Raw genomic sequence first — 23,825 nt, forward strand, 5'->3', positions numbered from 1 at the left:
AGAGCTCTCTACCTGCAAAATTTGAATACTGCCGTTTCCAAAGTTACTGGAAGGGTTTCTCAGAGTGCAGTAACTTGAACAGGTGTTCAAGTACCAAGCGTAACCATGGGAACGAATTGCCTTCTTTTAGGGAGTCATTGAAGTTAATACACCTTCTTTTATTACTTTTTAAATCAATTCTTCTAAGTCTTTTGTAGTAGTACATCATTTTAAAGGAAGAGGGGCTCAAACAAGATTTGAGTTCTGGTAGTCTAAGGTGCTCTTCCACAGCTGAGAGAGGATAACGGAGAGGCCTGATACCAGCCTTCCCAGGCATGAGACAAACTACAGTAGCGAAAAAGCTAAGTGACAGGTTCAGTTACCTCGTGTTTTGTCAGGCTGAATGCAAGCATAGAGGGCTAGAAGGCAAACAGACCGTCTAACCTGGTTGCTCCAAGTTACCACCCTGTTAACTGGGTAAGCTGCTAACTCACTAAATTGCAGTTCAGTCTCATGTTTAAGCCCAAGCCAGTACCATATTTAAACCTGCTGGCGGCATTAGCACATGCTTCGCATCATGGAGAAAGTAAACGTTGCTAAGCCTGATAGCGTGTGCTGCAGCAAGTCTTGTCTAGGCACTTTGAGAAGCTTGTCTGAAAACTGTAAAATGCTACACACTGCATTTCTGTCCAGGGCCCTGACTTACCGAATGCAAGTGCTGCTCAGCATTTTGACTATGCAGGCAAGGGATGAGGTGCAAGGCAGCATCACTCCTCTCTTTGGTACCTGTAGCTTTTGCAGGTGAGGGAAGACAGAAACAAGCACACGGCTTTTGCTGCCTTTACCCGAGCAGCTCCGCTGCCCCACGGAGATGTCCAGGCTACCAGGGGCTGGCACAGGGGAGCCCTGGAGGGGCGCCAATGGGTGCTGCCTGTTTCCACCGGCGCGGTTGTTTGCACAGTGCACGTACGTCTACATCCTGATCTTTGCTGCTTGCCATATGTTGACATTTCTGCTTCTCTGCAGAAGCAGACTGCTCTTTGGTTAATTCAATAGTGTTTTATTTTCATTTCTCTTGTAAAAGATAAATGCAGACCTATTATTTCCATCTCTCTCTGAACTTCAGGAAGCCAGGGAGATAAATCTTAAATTATTAATTTGGTGAAAGTTTCCAGACCTTTACTTCATGCGGTTGGATAGATTTTTGTAAGTCACGTGAGACAACTGGGACAATGACAAAGCAGTGTCGGAAAAAATACATTGAAAGAAAATGAACTTTAAAGCCATACAAATAATTCAAAGGCCTTGATAAACCTGTGACTGAGTTAAAGAGTCTTTATTTGGTCCTGTCACATTTGTTTGGTAGGCATTGTGTTAACTATAGTGATATTTACCTTTTGGCAGTTAGATTTTAATGCTGTTAAAAAAAATATAGAGACAGTATGCTGAACTTGTAATGTCTTCATTCTTTCTGATACAAAAATCTTAGAAATCTTATCAACACTTGATGTACAGAAGTCTTAATTAGTACAAATGGGAAAACAGAACAAGCTAAATTTTCAGAAGTATCTTAAAAATAATGTGCTGTCTGTTGACATGGCTATCAACTTCCTTGTCTAAAGACTTCTGGATCATTTCACTTTAATTTTGTAGTGTTCTTTTGTTTGGCTATGTCTGGTTTTAGGCACATGCAATGGATATAATAACCCCAGTGTTTGTTCACCTGTATAGCAGTGTTGTCGCACTGTGGTAAAAACACCCACTGTGTCACGAGGAGGCTTAAGGAGCCTCACTTCTACCAAGTGGGAAAGTCGCTTCTTCGCTTTATAGGAAAGTCCACCTCTTCTCAGGAAACAGTTTTCCAGTTATTTTCCCTCAGCTCGTTCAGCCATATATGATGTTTATATAGGGTGGGACACTTCTCATGTTCCCCCTTTATCAATAAGATTACAATTATTTGTGCAGTTTATCTGGAAGCACGGTATGGGTAACATGAATTCACCTACAGCAGAAGTTTCCTTTGCAGCCAAAAAAAGGGTGGAGGGGGGGAATTCTAATGAAAACAAAATTTGAACGTGCCCATTACTCTTTGAAACTTCTCCTATCTGCTGCAAAAAAACACCCAATCCCCATTTGAATCCATTTACTGTATAGTCTGTCTGTTTCAGTCCAGCAAGAGTTAAAGGCCACCCAATATTGACTTTTTACATTCCTGGCAGCAGCCTGACAGCATGGGTGTTGTCCCTGAGCTGCTGAGCAGTTACTTTGCCTTAGCTGGGCACAGCCTGTGGGAGCGGAGCGGCCTGGCGGTCTGCTGACAGCGTAACGCCTCCCCTGCGTCCCACAGCAGGCCCTGGGCAGCTCCTCCAGTGAAAAGTACTTCAACATCTCTTTAATTAGCTGGAAATGCTCATCTTTATATATTTTACTTAATTTTAGTATGCCTTTAAAGCTTGCTTTTTGGCACTTGGCTTATGGTTTAGTAAATCTGTAAATCATTGCCCCTCAGAACCTATATGCAGGACTTAGTTGTGGTTTTAACTTTCCAGGATGCCCTAGTAAGAGCATTTAAAAATTCTATTTCTTGTAGTTGTACCTATTACAGTTCGTGAGTGTTTTGTTTTCCTCAAAGCTGTAATTCTCACTCAATTATTTTGTCATGAATGTAATTGAATTCTGCTTTTAACATAATGTTTTATGGTACTGGTAGCAATGAAATATTGTGAGAATTAAATTCCAATAATACTGTATCATTTCTGTACCATATGAGGGTATTTCAAATGTAAAGGAAGTTATTACTGACATTCGTCTTTTCCTGGGCTTGGTTCTGTAGCTCATTTCCTTTATAGTTCAGGGAAAAGAGCAGATTGGAAATGGCCTGAGCAGTTGTTCAGTCCAGCGCCGCTCCCTAATTCAGAAGGGAATGGCTTTCCTTCTAAGTCCAGCGTGGCACACATTGCCAGCTGTCTTCACTGAGCACAACTCTTTAGGCCCAGCTCTTTGGGAGAGTTGTTTTAAGATGTTCTGTTTGACGGTCATTAGGTCATTTTACTGTTATGCTACCAACTTAATTTTAGATCTGTGTTTTTTTATTTTGTGAGTATACTTCATATCTTCAGAAATGGTTCTAGCTGAAAAATAATGCATGTTAAATATTCACATTAAATATTATTATATTATTTCTTTGTTCTGTAATATAACCAAGAAAGGAGTCTTTGTCATTGATTGCATAATGAGATTCATATTTCCCTTTACTTTTTTTTCTCCAGGAAAAGCTCTTGTCCAGATCTCTTCAAAGAGGTGAAGATCTTCAGTTTGATCAGGTAGGAGGCATGTAATTAAAGGCAGTTTGCATAGGATTAAGATGGCCTCTTTTTATGTAGCATAGAGTTTCTTCTGTTGTGGTGGCTTAGAATATAACCATTAGGGTGCCTGAATCAGCTTTAGAAGACTTAGACTTTGAATGTTGTTAAAAAATTAATAATAAAAAAGAGACTTTATTTTCCAATGTAAAATATGACAGTAAGAAACTAGAAGATTAAATAAATTATTTGAAAGTGGCAGTGAAAGCTGCTGGAGGAATGATGCTGAAATACGGTAAGGAACAAAAAGACTATGTTTATTTCTATTCCTGTTACAGGCTTTGTGTAACCTCAGCCTATATCATTAATATTTTGGTGTTTGGGCATTCTGCTTTTACAAGCAAATAAAGTTAATTTCAGTAATGTGGCAGTTACTGAATGCCTTTTAATTCTATGGCAGAAGGCTTAAGGCAGGTTCAGGATGTTACTTCTTTTTTTGAGTGTAAAGTCTATAAGGCTATTATGTTTCACTTAGAGTAACTGAACTGTACCTGGAATAACTCTTTGCTCAATTTATTCATGTTTATTGTCTGTATTTCTAATTGTTTCTTAATACAAGCATGTTTTTGTCCTTTAACCACTTCCTTGCAAAGGAGTGGCAGCACCCAGATGGTGCCCCCTTATTTGCCTGTTCCTATTCTTAGCTGTTATTGAGTAGCCTGTTACTTTATGAAGGTTAATATTCTGTCCATATCTCCTCCTCAATTTTTTTAAACTTTCCATTATTGCTCTATTACAGTTATTAGATATTGCAGTGTATGGAGCTGTCCCTGTTTTTCAATTAAGAACCATCCATGCACCTCTTTCTTTTTTTTTATCTTACTATAAGAGAAAACAGATATTAGCACATGACATTCGATGCATAATTTTATTTTCCAGACACCTCCTCCCTGCCCCATATCTCATACTTTTAATGCTTTCTGATCCCAAGTGCTACAAGGCCATTATCTTCTAAATTAAAGCTAACTCACAAGCAAGAAAAATGGCTTATGGGGGATGTGACATAAGTTCCTTGGTTGCTCCAGTATTTGTTTTAGAGCTAACCAAGAGGAAAATAATCTGAATGATAGGGATGATCTAAGGAAATCTGTAAATCAGTAGTATTACTATTTTTTCTACTAACTTTCCCCCTAGAATTCTTTCCTAATTAAGGATTTTTTTTGTCAATCACTAGTATTCATATATTAAACCATGTATAGGTTCTACAAGTAAGCTGAATGCAGAGAATTAAAAAACAAAAACACAACAAAGCATGTAATTTCTGAAAATTTGTAATATAGAAATAAACATTTTTCAGAAAATTTAGTGCCTGAAAAATAATGAAATCTGATTTTTATATATGTATCTGAGTTCTTATTTTGTTCTTTCAATATTTATAATCTAATTTGGGTTTATCAAGGTCTGAATTTTAATGGTACTGAAAAACATCTTGAGAGAATCAGACTTAGAATGGCTTCCTAGTGGTGATAGGGAAGGTGAATTTTGATAGGTAATTTTGAACATAGTTTGACAAATTAAGACTGCTTCTCTCTGTTGCTGGGTATGTAAAACCCTCAGTAGTTTGCAGTATGGAAGACAGAAAAGTGAAGAGAGAATGGGAAAATACACGAGAGGAGGATCCAGAATGGCCATTGCATCCAGTGAAAGAGCAGAGAAGCCAGAGCTGTTGCTGAGCCACCTTGTTCATTCAGAGATCTTTGGAGTTTAGGACATGGAGTCTGAGCTTTAGCTCTACCAATACGGTACTGAGCTAGTAAGTGTTGTACGGTGTTAATAAAAAGGGAGCGGCTGAAACACAGGAGGGACTCTGGGAGCAAGGGACCTAGTTAAGTCATTCTTTAAGCTCACTAAGTGAAGACCAGAGGGATGGAAAAGGAAGGTGTGTTGTGTTGCCTCTCCCTATCATGAAAAAGTAAACTAGCTATTTAATTAGCTGAAATTTGTTTCAATTGGAAATATAACCAGAACTGCTATTAGAGCCTGCTCTGCAAAATCAATATTTTTTTTCATTTTCAAATAGTACAATTCTTTTACTTGTCATTAAGGTTTTAATTGAAACAAAAAATCTAAATTTAGCTTAAAGGTATTAAATTTTGGAAAATAAGAAAATTTTTATTTGGTAAGCTTCTGAACTGTTAAAAATTGTAGCACTTTAATGCTCAATCATTCCTGGTGCATCAGGAAGCTATTGGAGAGGAATTTTTACAGAGCATATATTGCATTTCTTAAAATATTTTTGCTTGTACAGCTTGAAACTGAAATAGCTTGTATTTTTCTTCTTCTGTTTGTTGTAAGAATCATACTTGGCAATTTCCTACCCTTGTCTTAAGACACCAGAAACTTTGTGATCACACAGAAGCAAATATTGGCCATCTCAGTGACTTCACTGAAAGTAGATGTGTCTCTTGAGTTCAGGCTTGTTTGTGACCAGGCACAAGTGGAATGCTTTAAGGACTTTGTACATAGCTGGAATCTGGGACCTTGCATCTCTCTCTCTCCTTACGTCTCAGTGTTGCTGGTGGATAGGCATAGTGCAGCTCTTAGCAATGTGTTGTGGCCTTTAAGGCTGGAGTGCACTTTGCTGTTTCGTTCTGGGGAATACACGTCATGATGACTGGTGTCCAGTCCCATCCAGTTTCTTGGGTTAGCATTTTATCAATGGCAATTCTTAAAGCATATGATACAGCTTCTTTCCCTGGATGGTGTAAACTGTGTAACTGTTGGAGTGTTTGTGAATGGTTGTAGCATTATTGTACTTTGAAAACATATAGGAAGACCTAAAGAAAAAGTTTAGGAAAGTTTCAAATGCAGCTTTCTTCTTTTTCTTTTATAGCGATAAACCCATGAGCTCAGGGGGAGAGAAGGGGAGTAGAAGTGCTTTGTGGGGAAATTTTACATTGGCAGCACAGGGTACTCTGGGTGTTCATTGAATCTGTTCCTGGCCTATTATGTGTGAGGTTGCTGCATTAAGCACTGAACATAGCCCTGGGCAACTTAGTTAATACATTCCTGTTATTTTTAGAGAGAAAGAACTTTCTGTTTTTAGAGAAGGAGTAATTAACGTATTTTGCCAGTGTTAAAATGATTTTGGGGGAATGGAAATGGACAGGACATTCTGAAATACATTCTGTTCAAAAAATATTATGATTCCCATGTCAAACAAAAGAAAAATACATTTTGGATTGTTATGGTTGATGATGCACACATAACCCCTTCCTCAGCAAGAGCTTATCCCTAGCTTTCATTCTGATTACCAGGTTATGTTGATGGCTTTATGCTGAGACTAATACCTTCAGTTTACAAACTCATGAGGAAGGTTCTTTCTTTTTGCTTTCTGAATATTTATTCCTGTCTATCTGTCTTAATGCTTTTAACTTGTAATTTCTTCTCATGATTAGAGAGTGCTAGTAGGCTCAACAGAGGTTTTTAAGTACCCCAGGCTGATGCAAACATGTATTTCTTGCTAATGTAACCTTGGTGAAGAATTTTCTAAGCATCATCAATACAAATTAGTGTTTTGAATTCTTTTTTTTCTGATGCTGTTCCCTACTGAAGGATGCTGCTTCCTGTTACTATTACTGAAGGATGATAGTTTTAATAATGACTCACAAGAGTCTCCAGTTTGCTCATAGCTTTTCTTTCCTATTCTCTCCCTCTTCATAAGTTTTCTGTTGCCAAAGCACTATTATTATTTTTCCAATAAACTTTTTTTTCAGTCATCTTTCCTGTCAGAAATTTCTCTTGAGCAACATCTTGATTTGTATGCGTTCCATTTCATCACGCACCACTGCATTTCAGACCACAATAATTTTAGTGTGGTAAAATTGAGATTTTTTTTTTTCAGTGTCCATTTCTAGAAGTCTCTGATGTATTTTGGTCAGTTAACTGGCTGTTTCTTTTGTATGGATACCGGTGTGCAAGGAACAGGCTTGCAGAATACTTGGTTTCCAAAGCATGCTGTAAAAATTTCAACATAGATCAGTGTAAGAATAAAGCTATACTCAAAATGTAGCCCTCATTCTGAGATGCAAGGCAATAAGCAAGCCTGCACAGTCTTTCTAGTTTCTTTTTCTTTTGTGTTAACTGGACTTTGTGTGGTTTGTGTTTTCTGTAAATGCCTTCTTTTTTTTTTTTTTTTGTGTAGTTATCTCAAAGAGAGTTCCCCACCTGCAGCAAGCATGCTTCATTTTTCCACTGAATCCTTTTTTATTGAGTGTCCTAATGACAGACAAAATAATAATTTTTAAAATAATTTCATTAATCTAACCAGATTCTTCATAAAACCTAGTTTCTCTTCAGATTTGCATTGTGCATAGATTGTACTGTGTACTGGGATGTAATGCTTTTATAAACTTCAGAGTAATAATTTATTTATTTTGAGGAAGGTCTCTGTCCTTGTTTGTGTTAGTCAGGGATTTTTCAAATAGTCAAAAATACTACTTAAATGTTGTGACCTGAATAGTTGGTTAAACTGGTTGAATAAAGTTTTCCGATAGGTGAAAGATTCTTTTATGTTTTTGTTATGTTTAACCTCTCCCCATGTCTTCCCTAAACCCAAAAAAGTAGGATCCCTTAGATAAGGACAAAGAAATGATGACATTGGCATTACCTTACTTTTCTGGAGTAAAGAATAGCGAGTAACAGATAAGTTATAGCATGAGGATGGCTTTTGTTGAAATCTTTCATTTGAAAGATGCAGGAGGTAATCAATATGTGACATTTATGAGCAATGTGGTAATTCCTTTTTCTAGCTATAGGTATGGGGACTGACTAGCTCCACGGTGCCTCCTGACAGGAATTTTATGCTGTTTTATGCTGTCTTTCTCTAGTCATTCTTCTTCCCTCCAAACACAGATGAGTTCTGTTATTTTAAGTTAAAGAAAGCATAGAGAATTCAAGTTTTATACCGTGTTAAAGTATTCCTTCTGTAACAAGTTCTACTTACACAATTTCAATGAAGTTTGTAATTCATACCCACCTTTTCTGAAAGAGGACAGTAGATAGAGGAGTTAGGCTGAAAATAAGATCTGGACAGTCAAATGTATATTTACAGTGGATTAGAATATCTAATAATAATAATAAAAGCTGGTTTTATTTGTATTATTACCAAAGAAGCATGTTTTCAAGGTTACATACTTGCTCAATTTAGGAGGTTTATCTTTTATCTGTCATAGTGTAAAGGTAGGCATGCTTCAGAAATCCAGATGGAAGCAGTCAGGAACATCCTTTGCTAATTTGTAAAATTATCCAATATACATGTATGATTCCTAAAACAATGTTAAACACCACTCTGAAAGTGTAACTATATTTAAATACATTGTATGTTTAAATATATAAATCTGATTGCTTTGTCATGCTCAACTCCTTTTCTCCTTTTTTTCAGTTGATAAGCTCTATGAGCTCAGTAGCAGAGCACTGTCTCCCCTCCTTATTACGCACCTTGTTTGACTGGTACAGGCGTCAAAATGGAACAGAAGATGAATCTTATGAATACAGACCTCGATCTAGCACAAAATCAAAGGGGTAAGAGTTTTTCTTTCAAAAAAGGAAATCTTTGTGTCTTATAAGAAAATGGAAGTGCTTTGTGCTTTTTTTGACAAGCGTTATACCTTTGATCTGTCATTACCTAAATCTGTGGAGGAAGAGGATGGGGTTCTTTGAAGTGCTGTATTTAACTTGCATGGGTGATATGCATGAAGTGACTTAATGATTTTGTTTGGTTGATATAAATGTTTTGGTTAGTTGATACAAAGAAGGAAGTTAGACCCTGGTAATGAGCTAGTTCATCTCCATTTTGAGTTGTTTTGTTTGTTGCCAGACCCTTTCAGGGGAGGAGTTGAGATATTAGTGCTGCACCGAACTTGATGGTTTTTCTAAGCATTTTTTCATATGTGCAGCTATGATTGCATGGAAGATACGTAGTCTCCTGTGTAATATTTGTGTTCATTCATGTGTGTGATACATGTGTTCTTGATTTCTTATTTTAGAGATGACCAACAACGTGAAAGAGACTATCTACTTGAAAGGAGGGACTTAGCTGTAGATTTCATTTTTTGTTTAGTTTTAATAGAGGTTCTAAAACAGGTAAGCTCTTTTGCTTTGGCAAATTTCTTTTAATCTTTTGCTTTTTATGTCAATTTTAGTCACCTCATCTAAAGTTTTATATACAAAATTGGAGCATATATATGATAAGCACATATAAGGCTAAAATTATGCACTGTGTTATCTCAGTTCTTGGGTCCTCTAAGCCAAAGCTGCTAATGTAGTACAAAAAGCAAAACTGTAAAAATAGCATTTTATTCATGTTCAGCACCTTTTGTGTGCTTAAACATTTTTGAAATACATTATGAAGTCATTGAATGGCAAGACTAAAATGCTTTTTTTTTTTAATTGGAAAGGGTGTGCAATTTTGTTTTGCCTTTTGCTAATGTAGCTCTAGATGGTATCCATATGCACAAATTCTGTTAATATAAAATTTGCATATGTGTATGCACAAGAGGGTAGAGTTTGGCTTCAAGTAACAGCCTTTTTTCTTATAGAGAGGAGAAAAATATTAATAAAAATATTAATAAAAGTATTTGAAAGATGTAGTAGACTTAAGTATTTGAGACAAGAAGTCTGGTCAGGTATTTTGTGTCTTTTATGAAAAAGACACTTTTTTCAGGTATATGAAAATTAAATGGCTTTCTGTATTTAGTAAAGAAAGGTATATGGTTTAGTTTGCAAATCATTTGTAGGGTGTTTATAGTTGTGGCCTATTTGTGGTACAAGGAAAATGAAAATAGTAAAGCACAGTCTAGAGCTGCTGATCATTCACTGAGAAAGTGAGAAATTGTTTAGGATTGCAGTACTGTATGGGCAAGCTGCTGTATTTTGAAGTGGTACCAGTTTTTCTGTTGAGAAGAGAATGTGTTGCCAATTGTGCAGATTTCAGAAGTGCCAAAGTTTTGGCTTAAAGAGAGTCTGAGATAGGTCTGATGTGGTGCCTCCTGTGATGCTTGGTGAGCTGTTGATACTTGTACTCCAGACAAGGGTTTTTCTGAAGTCAACTTCCTCAGTGGTCATTCTTCAACCTTTTGAAGCAGTGGAGGAAGTACTGATTAAATACTTTGGTGTGGTTTTGATGGCTACTTTCCTTTTAGTAGGGATTCTCTGTATCTGGTCTTGAACCTATAAATGTGGAAGTGTCTCTGGATTTTGGCCATGTTTCTTCTGCTGGAGAAATTACTTTGTTTGTCTAAATGCCTTTCCTCATCATCTGTAGAAACCCAGCAAACAGACATCTACATGGCTGATGGACTGGGTTGTCATCATGTATTTTGATTGATATCTAAATTCCACAAAAGTTTTTAACACAGACCACCCCTCTGCAAGCTAAGGGACAAGATTCTCTGTGCATTTAAATGCATTCACAAGTCATATCAGACTATACTTCTAGATGAGGTATATGATGTTTTCCACCCACCCTGCCCCAGTTTGTTTTTCTAAGGGCCCTGGTAAGGATATTTTCCTTTGGGAAAGACCTTCAGTGGGCCACTGAACCCAGCTACACCAAGTAGAAGAACTGTTCAGTCTTACACGTTATCTGAAGGAGGGTTTGTGTGTTCCGCTTGTAAAGAGTATTTACTTTTAGGCAGTCAGAAGTGTGGAAAGGATGGCTTTCTGTCAATAAACGTATTTACATTCATATTCCATTCATCGTCCTGTCTTCTCGGAAGCCCTATCATTGTTTAATTCTTAGAAACTGGATTTATGGGGTGCAAACCGTGCAATACAGCCTTTTATGTAACAAGCACAGAACAGCTGGAGAGAGGGCAACAGACATGACCTGTGTAGGAATAAAAGTCTTGTATTTAAGTGACTATATATTACTCATTGTATTATATATTATATATGCATGTAAACAGCCTGTTTCAGTAACCAGAAATTCTTGGATAAATAGCTTTCTTGACACAGGAGAGTATGAAATTCCCAAGCAGTAAGTGCTTCATTTTCTGTAGCCAAGTCAATAATTTTTTTTCGTCTGATATATTTTTGTTAGTCTTAATCACTGTTTACCAGTAACATTCAGTAGTTGTCCTAGTCCCTACATCAACTGCTTTGAAATTTTAAGTATATTATGACTTCAGAGTTACATATATGTATGTATATATAGTGCCTTTTAAAAAAAGTTATATTGATTTTTAGGCAAATGTTTCATTTTGAAACTGAGGAAAGCAGTAGTGTTAAACAACGTCATTTTAAAAGGGTCTTCTAAACAATGCATGATTTTTAATTTGTCACCAAATTGTTACTTAGTGTTATGAAAATTCTTATGCTTGTGCTACTTATATTTGCAGAAAGTGTTAAATTGACATGATCACTTCTTCTGCATTCTTATTTTTTGGTTTTGTCTTCCTTTGTAAGTGATTAATTGTATTTTGAGGTTAAATCTGTAATAATTGTAATAAATCTGTAATAATTACCATGCAAGGTAGAAATCATAGAAAGATGCTAATCAAGATATTAACATAGTCTGATAAAATTTAATAACAAACTTGTAGTGTTTAGATTACTTCTAGATGTTTATTTCATTATGAATTTAGTCACTAAAAGCCAGTGTGCAAAATAATTTAAGAGACTATTAATACATATAAATAAATTCAATATTTTTGGCAATATGTAGCATTGCTTAAATTTTTAGATCTTCAGGTTGTGTAAATGTTCATATCTTGCAGAATTAAATTGACATTATATGCCAGCAGAGGATTTGTCCTTTGGCAGGGGTAGGAAATACTTCTCCAGGGCAACATACAGTAGTACTGTTTATGTACTTCATACACACACATATGCATAGTTACATACCTGTAAATAATATTTTTATTTCAGATACCTGTTCATCCAGTGCCAGATCCTTTAGTACATGAAGTTCTAAACTTGGCTTTTAAGCACTTTAAACATAAGGAAGGGTAAGTTTCATCTGTATTCTTTAAACGTGTGTATTATCAGCCTGTGCTTCCCTGTGATGATTGTTCGCCTTTGATTGCCTCACATGTAACACTTTGGTGATAATACTGTAAAAGAACAATGATCTTAGAACTGAAAACATATCTTGAAAGAGCACAGTGTTCAATATAATAGTTTATTTTTCGTAGAATGGTTTGCATAGCCAACCAGACAGAAAAGAGTTCTGAGGTTAGATAACAATAGTAAACTTCCTATGCAGTGTATGTCTGCTCAACAAATTTGCACCCTTTTAAATGTTACCCATGCATTTTGTGCTTGACGTTCATTGTTCTTGTGGTTATGCTCCATGGTATGGAATGTTATCTTTCTCTTTGTATTTGTGAACTCTCTTAGGGTTTAGAAGAACAAGGATATATTTGACACTTATGGCTTTTCTTTTCTTTCAGGTATTCAGGAACCAACACTGGGAATGTGCATATTATTGCAGACTTATATGCAGAAGTGACAGGGGTTCTTGCTCAATCAAAGTAAGTTCAGGAAAAATGACTCTAGACTTATGGAGTATTTAATACAGCAGCATTTATTAATGGCCCCAGTAACTAATAGTTAGTGTGCTCTGGCATGTCCTCCTCACTTTCCAACACAATAATTTGAACAAATCAAGGAATAATCTTCAGTACAAAACTGAACGGCTTTGCTGTAAGTCTTTAGGTGCAGGGAAAGGAGGCTTGCAATCAGTCCATAGTTGTTGTTCTGTTAACAAGTGTATTCTAATGTGCTAATCATCATAGACACTTAAATACCTCGCTTTTAAATATCAGGGTTCATCTTGCCTGTGTTTTGTTTACTGTAGGTGCCATTATCATTAACAGCATAAAGACATGAGTTCAAAGTTGAAGACATCATGTAAAAGTAACTAAAAATGCCAATAATTGCTATTGATATCCTTTGTTCAGGTTTCAAGCTGTTAGGAAAAAGTTTGTCACCGAATTAAAAGAACTGCGGCAAAAAGAACAGAGTCCTCACGTAGTACAAAGTATCATCAGTTTGATTATGGGAATGAAGTTTTTTCGGGTAAAGATGTATCCTGTGGAGGATTTTGAAGCATCGTTTCAGTTCATGCAGGTAAACAAACATCATAGCAAACTGAAATAAGCATTGTTTTGATTGTTGAGAACCCATTCTAAGTTGTCCCAATCATGTGGCAAACCCATAATACATGAAATTACAGTTAACATCTATATTAGTCCTGAGAAGACTTAACACACACGTGGATACTTTAGTTTGTGCACAGAGTGGTCAATTTCATATAGTGGAGTGTGCATACATGTGTATAGATATGTATTTGCCTGTAAAATTGTCTTTGTGTCTTTGTATCATTGTCATCTTGAAAATTAAGATGAGTATATAAAAATGTAAAATACTACATTCTAATAATTTCAGTATAAGATGAGCATTTACTTTTGGAAATGGGAATACTCTGAGGAAAAGCGTGCATTTTTTTATTATTTTAGTAGGAAAAAAAAACCTATCATCTGGTATTTCAGATGTTCCTCTTCTCTCTCCCCCCCCATTTTTTATTCCTTGTGAAAAAGTATTTAAAGTTTCTAATCTTTTGTAAAGTTGCTATTGTCAAGGAAAATAAGTCTAACTAAAACACATCGTATTTTTTAAATTTGACCTAGTAATTACTGTGATACTGTTAGGGGTATTTATGGTACAGTGACATTTCTAAGTCTTTCTTATTTTTGAAATCTTTTCTTAACGCTTCATCACAAAGGAATGTGCTCAATACTTCCTGGAAGTAAAAGATAAAGATATAAAACATGCACTTGCTGGTTTGTTTGTGGAAATTCTCATCCCTGTGGCTGCTGTAAGTATTTTCTTCTCCTTCCGCTTACCTCACTTACAGTTAAACTCTCATTGTTAAAATTGCTTCCAATGATCCCCATTACATTGTATTTTATGTGTTTTAAAATGCTATAAAGCAAATTACAAGCACCTGCATAGCCTTTTGAAGGGAAATGTGTAAGTATGTTTTGCATATTAGTTTCCCAGCTTTTTTCAGAACCTTTTAACACTGTTTTCTAGACCCATATATCACCACAGCACTATGTAATCTTCTAAATGTTCTAAAAGACAGAAGTTTCCTGTGTTTAAAATTTTTGTTATTATTTTATTTTAGTCCCATTGACTTTCTTTATTAGCTGAAACCTGTAAGGTCCTTTTAGAATAAACTGAGATATGTAGTGTTTTTACAGTCAGGTAGGGAGAGTGTGAACTATTATTCAAGAAGAAAAAAACTAGTATAGGAGAATATCTCTGACCTCTACTTTCTCTTTCAAATATATCTATCTTGTCTTGAGCTGCAGAGATACATTTCTCTCTCTAGATTTTTTAACTTTGGAACTACTGAAAAATTTAGATGGGATACGGTTATTCCTTTTAAAGCATTACCACAGAGAGGTAGATTAGCTGTATATTGAGTCAAGTCTTGATTTCACCTGGACATATTTCTGCTCTTTTCTAAAGAAGAATTAGCTGTCCTGTTAAGAAGTAAATGCATTTTTCACTTGGAATTCCAAAGTTACTTGTCAGGTGGAGTGGGGGTGAATAGTGAACGTAGTTAGCATTTAGGTAGATATGATTATTAGTTTACAAATTTGTAATTTAAATAGTAAAAACAGCACATGTATTAATTAGGCAGAAGCAGCATTTGGGAATTGGAATTGCTTGGTTGTAATGCACATCAGGAGTGCAGAATGGTTGTGTGTTTGTGGCAATCTGTGGATCTTTTCCTCCTACAAATATGGATTGAGTCAGTGCTTTAAGCATTTGGTGAGGGACTCATAATCTTTCTGACTCATTGAATCTTTAATCATTCCATACAAATGGAGCTTCTTAAACAGAAGCTGAAAACCCCATCCTGGATGGAAATAGAGTTGAGAGGTTTAGTCATTCTCTTGGAAGATGTACGATGACAGTTTGAATCTTTTTTGAAGACGATGAAAGAACTGAGTCTGGATTTCCTGTATCTTGGGTACAGAAAATCACTTCAGTGAGTAAGCTATTGGGTTTCAGCACTGTTGCTTCTTTACTATCATTCTCTTGCTTAGTCATTCAGGCATTTTTAAAAATAAGACCTGATTAGAACCCTGCAGGTGTAATGGATGACTGAATATTTTCCACTGCAGAAGATAAGGCTGGTCTATAAGCCCAAGGTTATATCCAAAAGCAGGAATGTGGTGGTGGCAACAACTGACTAATTTCTCATGTGGAGCTAGAGGGTACAGAACAACATAGAGCTTAAGAATAGCAAAAGAGTAATAGTTTGGGGACATTTAGGAATTGGGTTCAAATGTAAATACTTTCTCAGTTCTTTTGGGGTTTTCACAAGTTACAGAGATATTATATGCTATTTTTTATGTGTCTGCATCGTGAATATTTCGGCTTTCTAAGAAAGATGGACATGATGTATCTTTTAATAACTCCTGTTTCAATAATAAAAAACTAAAAACAAATAGCTTATATTGGAAAGAGCAGGGAAATAAGAAAATTGGTTTTACCTTTCAGGTTCTCTGTCAAAAAAATACAAAATTAGGGGAAGTACAATTGCTTCTGCAGTGCTGTAAATGCATGTTCTTTATCTTGCGTACTTTTAAAAAAGATATCTTCTAGGAAAACAAAACTGTATAAAGCAGTATTCAAAATTAAGTTTAAATTGATTATCAGGGGTATCCAGAGACAATTCTGAGAGACTTGGAGGGGGGTTTAATGAAGAAGGTAGCTGCGTGGTTTGTGGAGGGAAGGCTATTTTGCATGCAAGGACAGATTGAGTAAAAAAAGTTATAGGGGCAAGTGTGTCTCTTTCATTGATTATGAAAGCTGAACAAAGACCACTTATATTATTGATTGGCTGGCAATCCTGTGTCTCTTTCCTAGTTTTCAGAACTGGGGAATATAAAAGAAAAGGGTAACAGCAGAAAAGGGATCAGTTAAAAAGTTATGGGTATTATTTTTGAAATAAATTAAAGTACACTTTTTGAGGGTTTCAGCGTCCTTCTTTGTTAGTTGATGACATATACTTTACTTACTCTTCTTTACTTATGGAATGCAGACCGTATTTTAAAAACAGTGGTTTATGTTTTCTTTGTTTTATTTTTTTATATTATTTTTTGACCTGTGTGGTTGTAGTATATGACATGATTCATTATGTTTTTATTTATATTTCAGACAGATAACAGTCAAATACTTATCTAACACGAAATTTAATGTTTGAACATTCTTAAATTCATGGATGTCTTACTGTATATTTTTACTACCTTTTTCATAAAATTTTAAACCAATTTATGTGTGTATTTTTTTTAATAGGCTGTTAAAAATGAAGTGAATGTGCCATGTTTGAAAAATTTTGTGGAGATGCTTTATCAGACTACCTTTGACTTGAGTTCAAGAAAGAAGCATTCGCTGGTATTTTAAAGAAATATTTCAACTTCTCCATTTTGCTCATCTTAGGCTTTTAAGCTAGTGCATTATCTTAAGAAAACCTAACAGCTGTATTAATTTAAATCTGAACTCCTCAGTTCAATACAGTTCAATTCACGCTGTGTATATTGCTTTTGCTCTAATTTTGATCTATATTTCATGCTAGCTATGTGCTCTGTTATCCCACTTGTGAGATTGTCTTGAAATTGATACTTGTTCTTATTTTAGATGGTTTTAGCACAGTTACTTAACCTAATGTCTCTTCTAATAAGAACTTATGTTCAGGGAGTCTGTATATTTAAATTGTATTTAATTAAAGGATAGAAGCAGCATGCAGGCGTATTTGCTTTTCCAGCAAATAGAGCCTGTTAGTAGCCCTGTTCTGCCTGTTTTCTCCCTTCCTATACTTTTTCTTTTTTCCAACATATAAAGCATACGTTATTATATATGGTTAAACTTATTATATAAGAATAGAATAGTTGATTTTAGGATTCACTGTTCTGTTTAGGAATTCAGAAGCTTTACTATATCAATATTACAATTTACAAATTTGTCCTCTTTCTATAATTTTTATTCCACAAAAAGGTAATCTGCAGTCAGATCTGGCATTAATCACCATCTTGTATTTCCTAAAGAGATAGAGTATTTAAACAAATCTTATGTAAATAAAGCAAATTCGATAAAGAAAATTTGCATATTCACAGATTTTATTAGACAGGTTTTGTTACTGCTCCTCAAAGTCTACTTTTATTAAGTAAAATTTCTGACCGTCTTAAGTCTGCATCATAATGAACTGAGTTGATTATGTATATTTTTGGTTATATTTTTCCCCTTAAAGGCAGTTCCCTCTCCCAGCACTTAAGACCCCATGAAATGAATGATCTGATTGCAGGGAAAGAGCAAATATTGTAAGCGGGGCGAGATCTGCCAGCAGTCTTTGTTTGAGATCAGGCCTTGCTAGGAGATGAGTTCCACTGTAGTCCCATTGCCCTGGCCCTATACTAATACCAGCCAGTCCTGGCTGGCAGGCGTGTCCTAGTGCAGGGGAAGGAAAGGCACAGTGCTAAACTGGTGACCAGTCCTAGTTGCTGTGAGAACCTGAGACAAGAACCTACTGTGTCTCATTCTCGATGTACAAGACTTGGAAGGTATGCAAAGAGCAATTTGATCAATTCTTTTTCCCCCCTACTCGTAGGCTTTGTATCCATTGATCACCTGCCTGTTGTGTGTCAGTCAGAAACAGTTTTTTTTAAATAACTGGCACGTTTTCCTGCAGAACTGTTTGTCACATCTAAAGGTAAGAATCCTTTTCAAATCAGAAACTGTCACAAATCGGTAGTATTTATTCCAATATGTTGTCATTGTTCTAGTGCCAAATAAACAACAAATATTTGGCTGTTTTTAAAAGGACACTGTAATTTTTTAAAAACAGTTAATTGTCTTAAGTCTCCATTAGTACTAAACTTCTTATGATTTTATATAATGCTGGAAATAGATATTGCCTCTTGGGGGCCATCAGTTTTGTTGAGTAAAATCTGCAGATATATCTGTTAATAAATGCAGTTTTATACTAGAGAAAGTACAAACTGTAATTCTGCATGTGAAGATTACAAGTGAGAAAATAATTTGTCTCTCCTCTTCACTTACTGAAGGAATAAAAAGTAAATCTCTAATCCAGAAAAGAAATAATATATACAGCCTGTGATAGGTATTTTCCAAGTAAAAAAATTCAGTGTCCTTTTAACTTGTGGCTTCATTTGATAGCATTGTAGAACGTACTGTGATTGACAAAACACAGAGATTATGGTGCATAGAAATCAGGGATTTGGTTCTGTGAATTTCTTACAGTATTAATTGTATGCTTTCTCTCCTTAATTTTGATTAACGTAGCTCATGATTTTGCCTAATGCATCAATGTATTGATTTTGATGATTTTAATACTTTCTTTGATCCACTTCCACAATATTCATTCTGGTTAGGTATGAGTGACAATTCTGAAGCTTACTAGGAATATATGTAAACCAGCATGAAGTCTAAGGAAACAGGCTTAGCTGCTTGGATTGTTTTTTCAAGAATAAATTTGTTTTCATGACATCTTTCACACTTTTCTGTTGCTTGTTGGGTTTTTGTATATTTTTCATCTAACATTGGCAGTTCTTTTGCAATGTTTGCCATGTTTGCTTTTTTATTATTATTAATTTTGCTGTTTATTTTGCTTATGGAGGCTTCTTCTGTTTTTAAAAGCTTTAAAAAAATCTTACAATCTAGGAGCTGCGTTTTTCTGGCTTAATATCCATTGCTGATAATGGATGTATTAAAAGTATAAATGCCAGAGAGTTCAACTGGTAGTTCCTGAGCATGCATTTTATATTTTACTTAGTTTTGTTAACCACTAACAGCTTAACACATTTACTGTAAGGCTCTATTCAGCAGAAATTTTATATATGAATTTCTGCAACTCAGAATTTTCAGTGTCTTGATTCTGTGCCATCAATGAGTTAGGATATTTTAATGGCTCGATTTAATCTGGTCCACCAAATACTTTTTTCTTTTTTGGGGGTGGGGGTGTTGCCTAGCTTGAGGTTAATCTTTAAAAATCCACCCCAAGTGTTCTCCTGTGTCTTGTGAATGAATGTGTTCCTTTGTTTCTGAAGCTAATTAAATGCATGCAATCTGTAATTAGTAATCTCATTAATTTATAAATCTGAATTTCACAGCAGTTTGGTCTTTTAGATTTCCCTTTCCCCATTTTACTTCCTGATTTCCTAGTGACCAAAGTTATCTTATTTGCAGTTACTTAGATATATTAAAGGCACAAGGATTCCAAACCCATCACCTCTAGTGTCTTAGATGCTATTTAATAAAGTAACACTGAGAGTTATTGGAAATGCTTTAATGTACTAATAAATTTCATCCAGCCCTAACACATGGGGGATACCTGACAAACTGAGGGCTGCAGCAGTGCCAAGACCTAGGCTCTGTCACAGGAACACTCTTACGAAGAGCATAGGCCTGGTAGCAAGAGGTGATGTGGGCCATGAATTCGTGGTGCTCAGCTTATTCCCTGCTGACTGCCAAGTGCAAACTTTTGCCTAGCAATGGATGCTGTGTGGCCGTGCTCCAGTGGCAGAGAATTAAGCTGATCTCCCATTTGCTGTGGGGTGAAAGCTCACACCTTGACAGTTGCTCCATAGCCTACCTTATCCTGCTGTATTTCAGTGCAGTTACTTCATTTGACAACTGTAGATACATTGGCCTCTGAATCCTGATCCAGTACTAGCAAGATTTATTGTCCTTATAAGCTGTTTGCACATGGTTACAGCACACACTCCTTCTAGTTATCCTTAAAGCAGGCTTAGTCTGCAGAGAAAACATCGTAGCCATTCTTAAAGAAGGCAGGCTAGGATTTTTGTTAGGTTGGTTGGTTGGTTTTTTTTTCCTCTTTTTCATTTCTGGTATCACTGCTATGAGGAAGGATTATTACATCTGAGTCTGGACCAATGCAAATAGCAGTTAAGTGAGTAGTAAGAGCTGGTTTAGACCTGGAGCCTACCAAAGGGCGTACCCTTGGAGTACGCATAGCTGGCCTTGACCTGTGTAGCAGCTGGGTTGCCATCGTAGCTTTGAGCTTAGCAGAGTGTTTCTTCACACACTGAAGCGTAGCAGATGGTAACACTGGTCAGTGTTGTAAAAATGTTTTGCCCACTTTTCTAACCAGTATTTAGATAAAGTAATTTTTGCAGATTTGCCAGAAAGTTCAGTTTTGGGCACAAACCGAAGCATAGGAAGTTCTGGCTGAATATGAGAGGGCACTTCCTTACTCTGAGGGTGACAGCACTGGGACAGGTCACCCAGAGAGGTTGGTGGAGTCTCCTTCTCTGGAGATATTCAAAACCTGCCTGGATGCCGTCCTGCACAATGTGCTCTAAGTGATCCTGCTTGTCAGGGGGGTTGGACTGGATGACATTTAGAGGTCCCTTCCAACCTCGGCCACTCTGTGATTCTGTGAAAACTGAGTCATGAATGGAGATGAGCTCTGGTATCCTTACCATTTCTTACAGGGAGAGGAAGGAACATACAGGAAAGCTGCTGAAATGGAAGGGAAAACTGTCTATCATACTGCACTGCTATTTGGTAGAAGGGTTTTTGGTTAGTTTAAACTTAGCATCTGTTACCACAAAACCTTGAAAGCTGGAGGAACGTTTTTTTGCCACTATAGTAAAACCTGTATTTCTACTGAATAGAGTCCTTACTGTACAGCTATCTGTTGTTTTTGTGCTTTTTTCATCTAACATGCATGTGCCTCCCATTCTCATGTTTGTTATGTTTTGCTGTCTCACGTTGCTTTATTTAGATGCCATCTAACAACAGTATCAGAAAACAAATAGAAACACTGCAGGTGAGTTAATATGTTGTTACAACTCAGTGAAACATTGCTTTGTCTTATGTAAACAATGTGTTTTTGTTTTTTTTATGTTAATCACTGTATTTTGTGCTTTCCTTTCTCTGTAAAAATGCTTGAAGTACTGTTAAGAAGCCACACTACGAAGAATAACTAATGTTTCAAAGATCTTTTTTTTTCTTGATAGATAGTAAAGGAGAAAGATCAGAAAATTATCAAATATCGGTTTGTCATAAAGGGTAAAAAAGTGTCTTTGTAAGGTTGAATATCAATATCACAGTTGGTTTCCCTGAACAGCAGTGCATGTTTCCACTGGAAGTAAACTACGTATTCAGATGTATATATATTATTTTCTGTTAATTTATTCCCAAAACCGTCTTGCATGCGAGCAAACTTGAAAACGTTTTCACAATTAAAAAATGTGAAACTGATTTATTATAACAACTTGCAGTGCACTAACTTGAAAGACTTTTACACTGTTGGTTTTGCAGGTTTTAAAAAGTAGAAATTGTTTTAGTTCAGAACAGAAGAAAAGTTTAACATCAGTATTAAAAAGTACTTTCTTCAGTAAGTGACTACATTTGACTAACATGGAAAAAATGCTATTTTGTTTCTTGCCTTCATTGAGATATGTTTCATTGATTCGTCTTAATGTGTCATGTAAGACCATTGTAGATTTGCTCTGATTTTGTTTTGTAACAGAGATACAGTTCTTGAAAGTTTATTCATAGTCTGCTGATATAATTTATCCATTTTACAAGTTTTAGGATGTGAAACAGAACTGTGTTTAGGGAAGAAAACAATTAAACAAAAACCAGGGTGCTTGAAAATTTACCGTGCATCAGCTAAATGGGCTGAAATACAGGCAGGTCAGGGTATTATATAGGCATATATACTGAAATCTAGGTGCAGCAATCTCAAAGAGAAAAGGAAATACTGACATACTGACAGCAGGTATACAAGAAGTGTGCCATAATTAGACAAAAAAAGCCATTTTCTTCTAGCTTGTTTTGTTCCTAGGTATAGAAAGACATAATGTAATTTTTCAATGCTTACAAAATTTGAAGTACTGCTGTATTTATAATCCTGTTACACTTAAAAACAAACAAACAAACAAAACTTTAATTTTGGTTTTCGTTTGGACCTGTAAGTTAATCTCCCCTTTGGTATACCAAATATAAAAAAAACAGAGTATCACTCAAGTGGGTTACAATTAATAAAAGTTGTAGAGACTGCATTTTGGACTTTGATAATGTATGTACCAATGAATTCATAATCCTACTTCAAACACCAAGAACTGTTGGCCTGTAGATTAGATAAGTAATAGTGTCATTGGGTTTTGGTAGTTTAAATTGATTGAAATTAAAACTATCACAATCTGTCCTTCTCCTACAGTTTTGAGTGAGCATTTGCTGCTTCCTTGCGAAAGCAGTGCTGATACATTAACTGGGTAGTAAAACCTCACCTGTCTGATTATTAACCAGGAGCAGGTGCACTTTTACACTGTTTAGATTTTGTTCATATCACCTTCTTGTGTTTACCCACTGCCTAGTTGCACATGCCCTAATTTGAGGGTAATGGTAGGAGCCCACTGATGTATGTGAAAGGAAGGGTAGAGCAGCATTATCACTGTCTTAGACTAACTCTAATATTCTGATAAACAATCATGTATGTTGTCTGTGAAGACCCACTGTGGCCTCTGCGATTTTGTAATGGGCATTTAGCCTTTCTTGAAGTAAGCTTCAAGCCAAAACCAAAAGTCATGACCCACCCATGTTAAAGCCATCCAAGTTACTGTCTTTGGATAGGCGGTTGCACAGACAGAGCCATGAAATGACTTGAATTGGCTTACTGGTGTGAGCTGGACTTTCTAACTGCTTGAGTCAATGCAGAGGGGGCAGTGGGCCTGCTGAGGAAAAAACAAAGATGAGAACATGTTTTCCCACGGTACTGTGTCATAGATCAACTTAGACCCATTGTGAAATTGCACTCTACTTGTCCCAGGAGGACAGTGTAGCAGTGCTGTTCTGATTCATCGGCTTGTGGTTGAGGCCACTCAAAAGTGAAATCAGTCGGTTCAAGCCATCAGGCGGAAATGTGCCTTGAAACAACAAGACTTTGCTAGATATGGGGAAGAATTTTTTTTTTTTTTTTGAACTGAGACAATTCCTAAAAGGTGCCAACTGGGAGTCATTTATTCTGCTCATAAGCTATTAAGACCCAATATTGGCTAATATTACCCAATTCCAAGAGTCCCATCAAATACTTCAAGATTATAAATGCAGTCAGAATCCTCAGCTGGAAAAGGGATTGCTGGAGCTGGTATGACAAATGTTACTGTCACTCACTTTTACACAATGTAAGAGCTACAAGGAGCAAAGCTAAGCTCTTAGAAATAGCTTTCAGACAAAAAAGAACTTCATACAGTAACGCTTGCCCTGCACTCTTTCTCTTCTGCACCTGCTACTGTCTGCTGTTGTAAACACTGGACTTAGTATTCACCGGACTTAGATGGACTTTGTGCCTGATCCAAAGCAGCTACTCCCATGTTTTAGACAAACTCTAAGTTTGCCATAAAGTAGGCATCCATTACCAGATGGCTTTCTAATGAAGTTCTTTCAGGCAATGCACTCTTGTTATTCATCTCAAGA

General features: G+C 36.1%; 1 protein-coding gene across 8 annotated transcripts in view; it reads left to right on the forward strand.

The window, feature by feature from the left end:
- FRYL (FRY like transcription coactivator) overlaps positions 1 to 23,825 on the forward strand; it is a 172,055-nt gene that overhangs the window by 78,179 nt on the left and 70,051 nt on the right. For 7 of the 8 annotated variants that reach the window (XM_082759737.1, XM_082759736.1, XM_082759738.1 and 4 more), the window contains 10 exons: positions 3,249 to 3,302; positions 8,725 to 8,864; positions 9,329 to 9,425; positions 12,210 to 12,289; positions 12,734 to 12,814; positions 13,244 to 13,412; positions 14,068 to 14,160; positions 16,659 to 16,757; positions 17,968 to 18,069; positions 21,127 to 21,171. In XM_082759737.1, the coding sequence (XP_082615863.1) occupies positions 3,249 to 3,302; positions 8,725 to 8,864; positions 9,329 to 9,425; positions 12,210 to 12,289; positions 12,734 to 12,814; positions 13,244 to 13,412; positions 14,068 to 14,160; positions 16,659 to 16,757; positions 17,968 to 18,069; positions 21,127 to 21,171 (960 nt within the window). The remainder of the gene's footprint in view (positions 1 to 3,248; positions 3,303 to 8,724; positions 8,865 to 9,328; positions 9,426 to 12,209; positions 12,290 to 12,733; positions 12,815 to 13,243; positions 13,413 to 14,067; positions 14,161 to 16,658; positions 16,758 to 17,967; positions 18,070 to 21,126; positions 21,172 to 23,825) is intronic. The other variant, XM_082759735.1, reaches the window with a different exon arrangement.

The sequence above is a fragment of the Aythya marila genome, assembly GCF_965140915.1.
Source record: "Aythya marila genome assembly, chromosome: 4".
NCBI lineage: Eukaryota > Metazoa > Chordata > Aves > Anseriformes > Anatidae > Aythya > Aythya marila.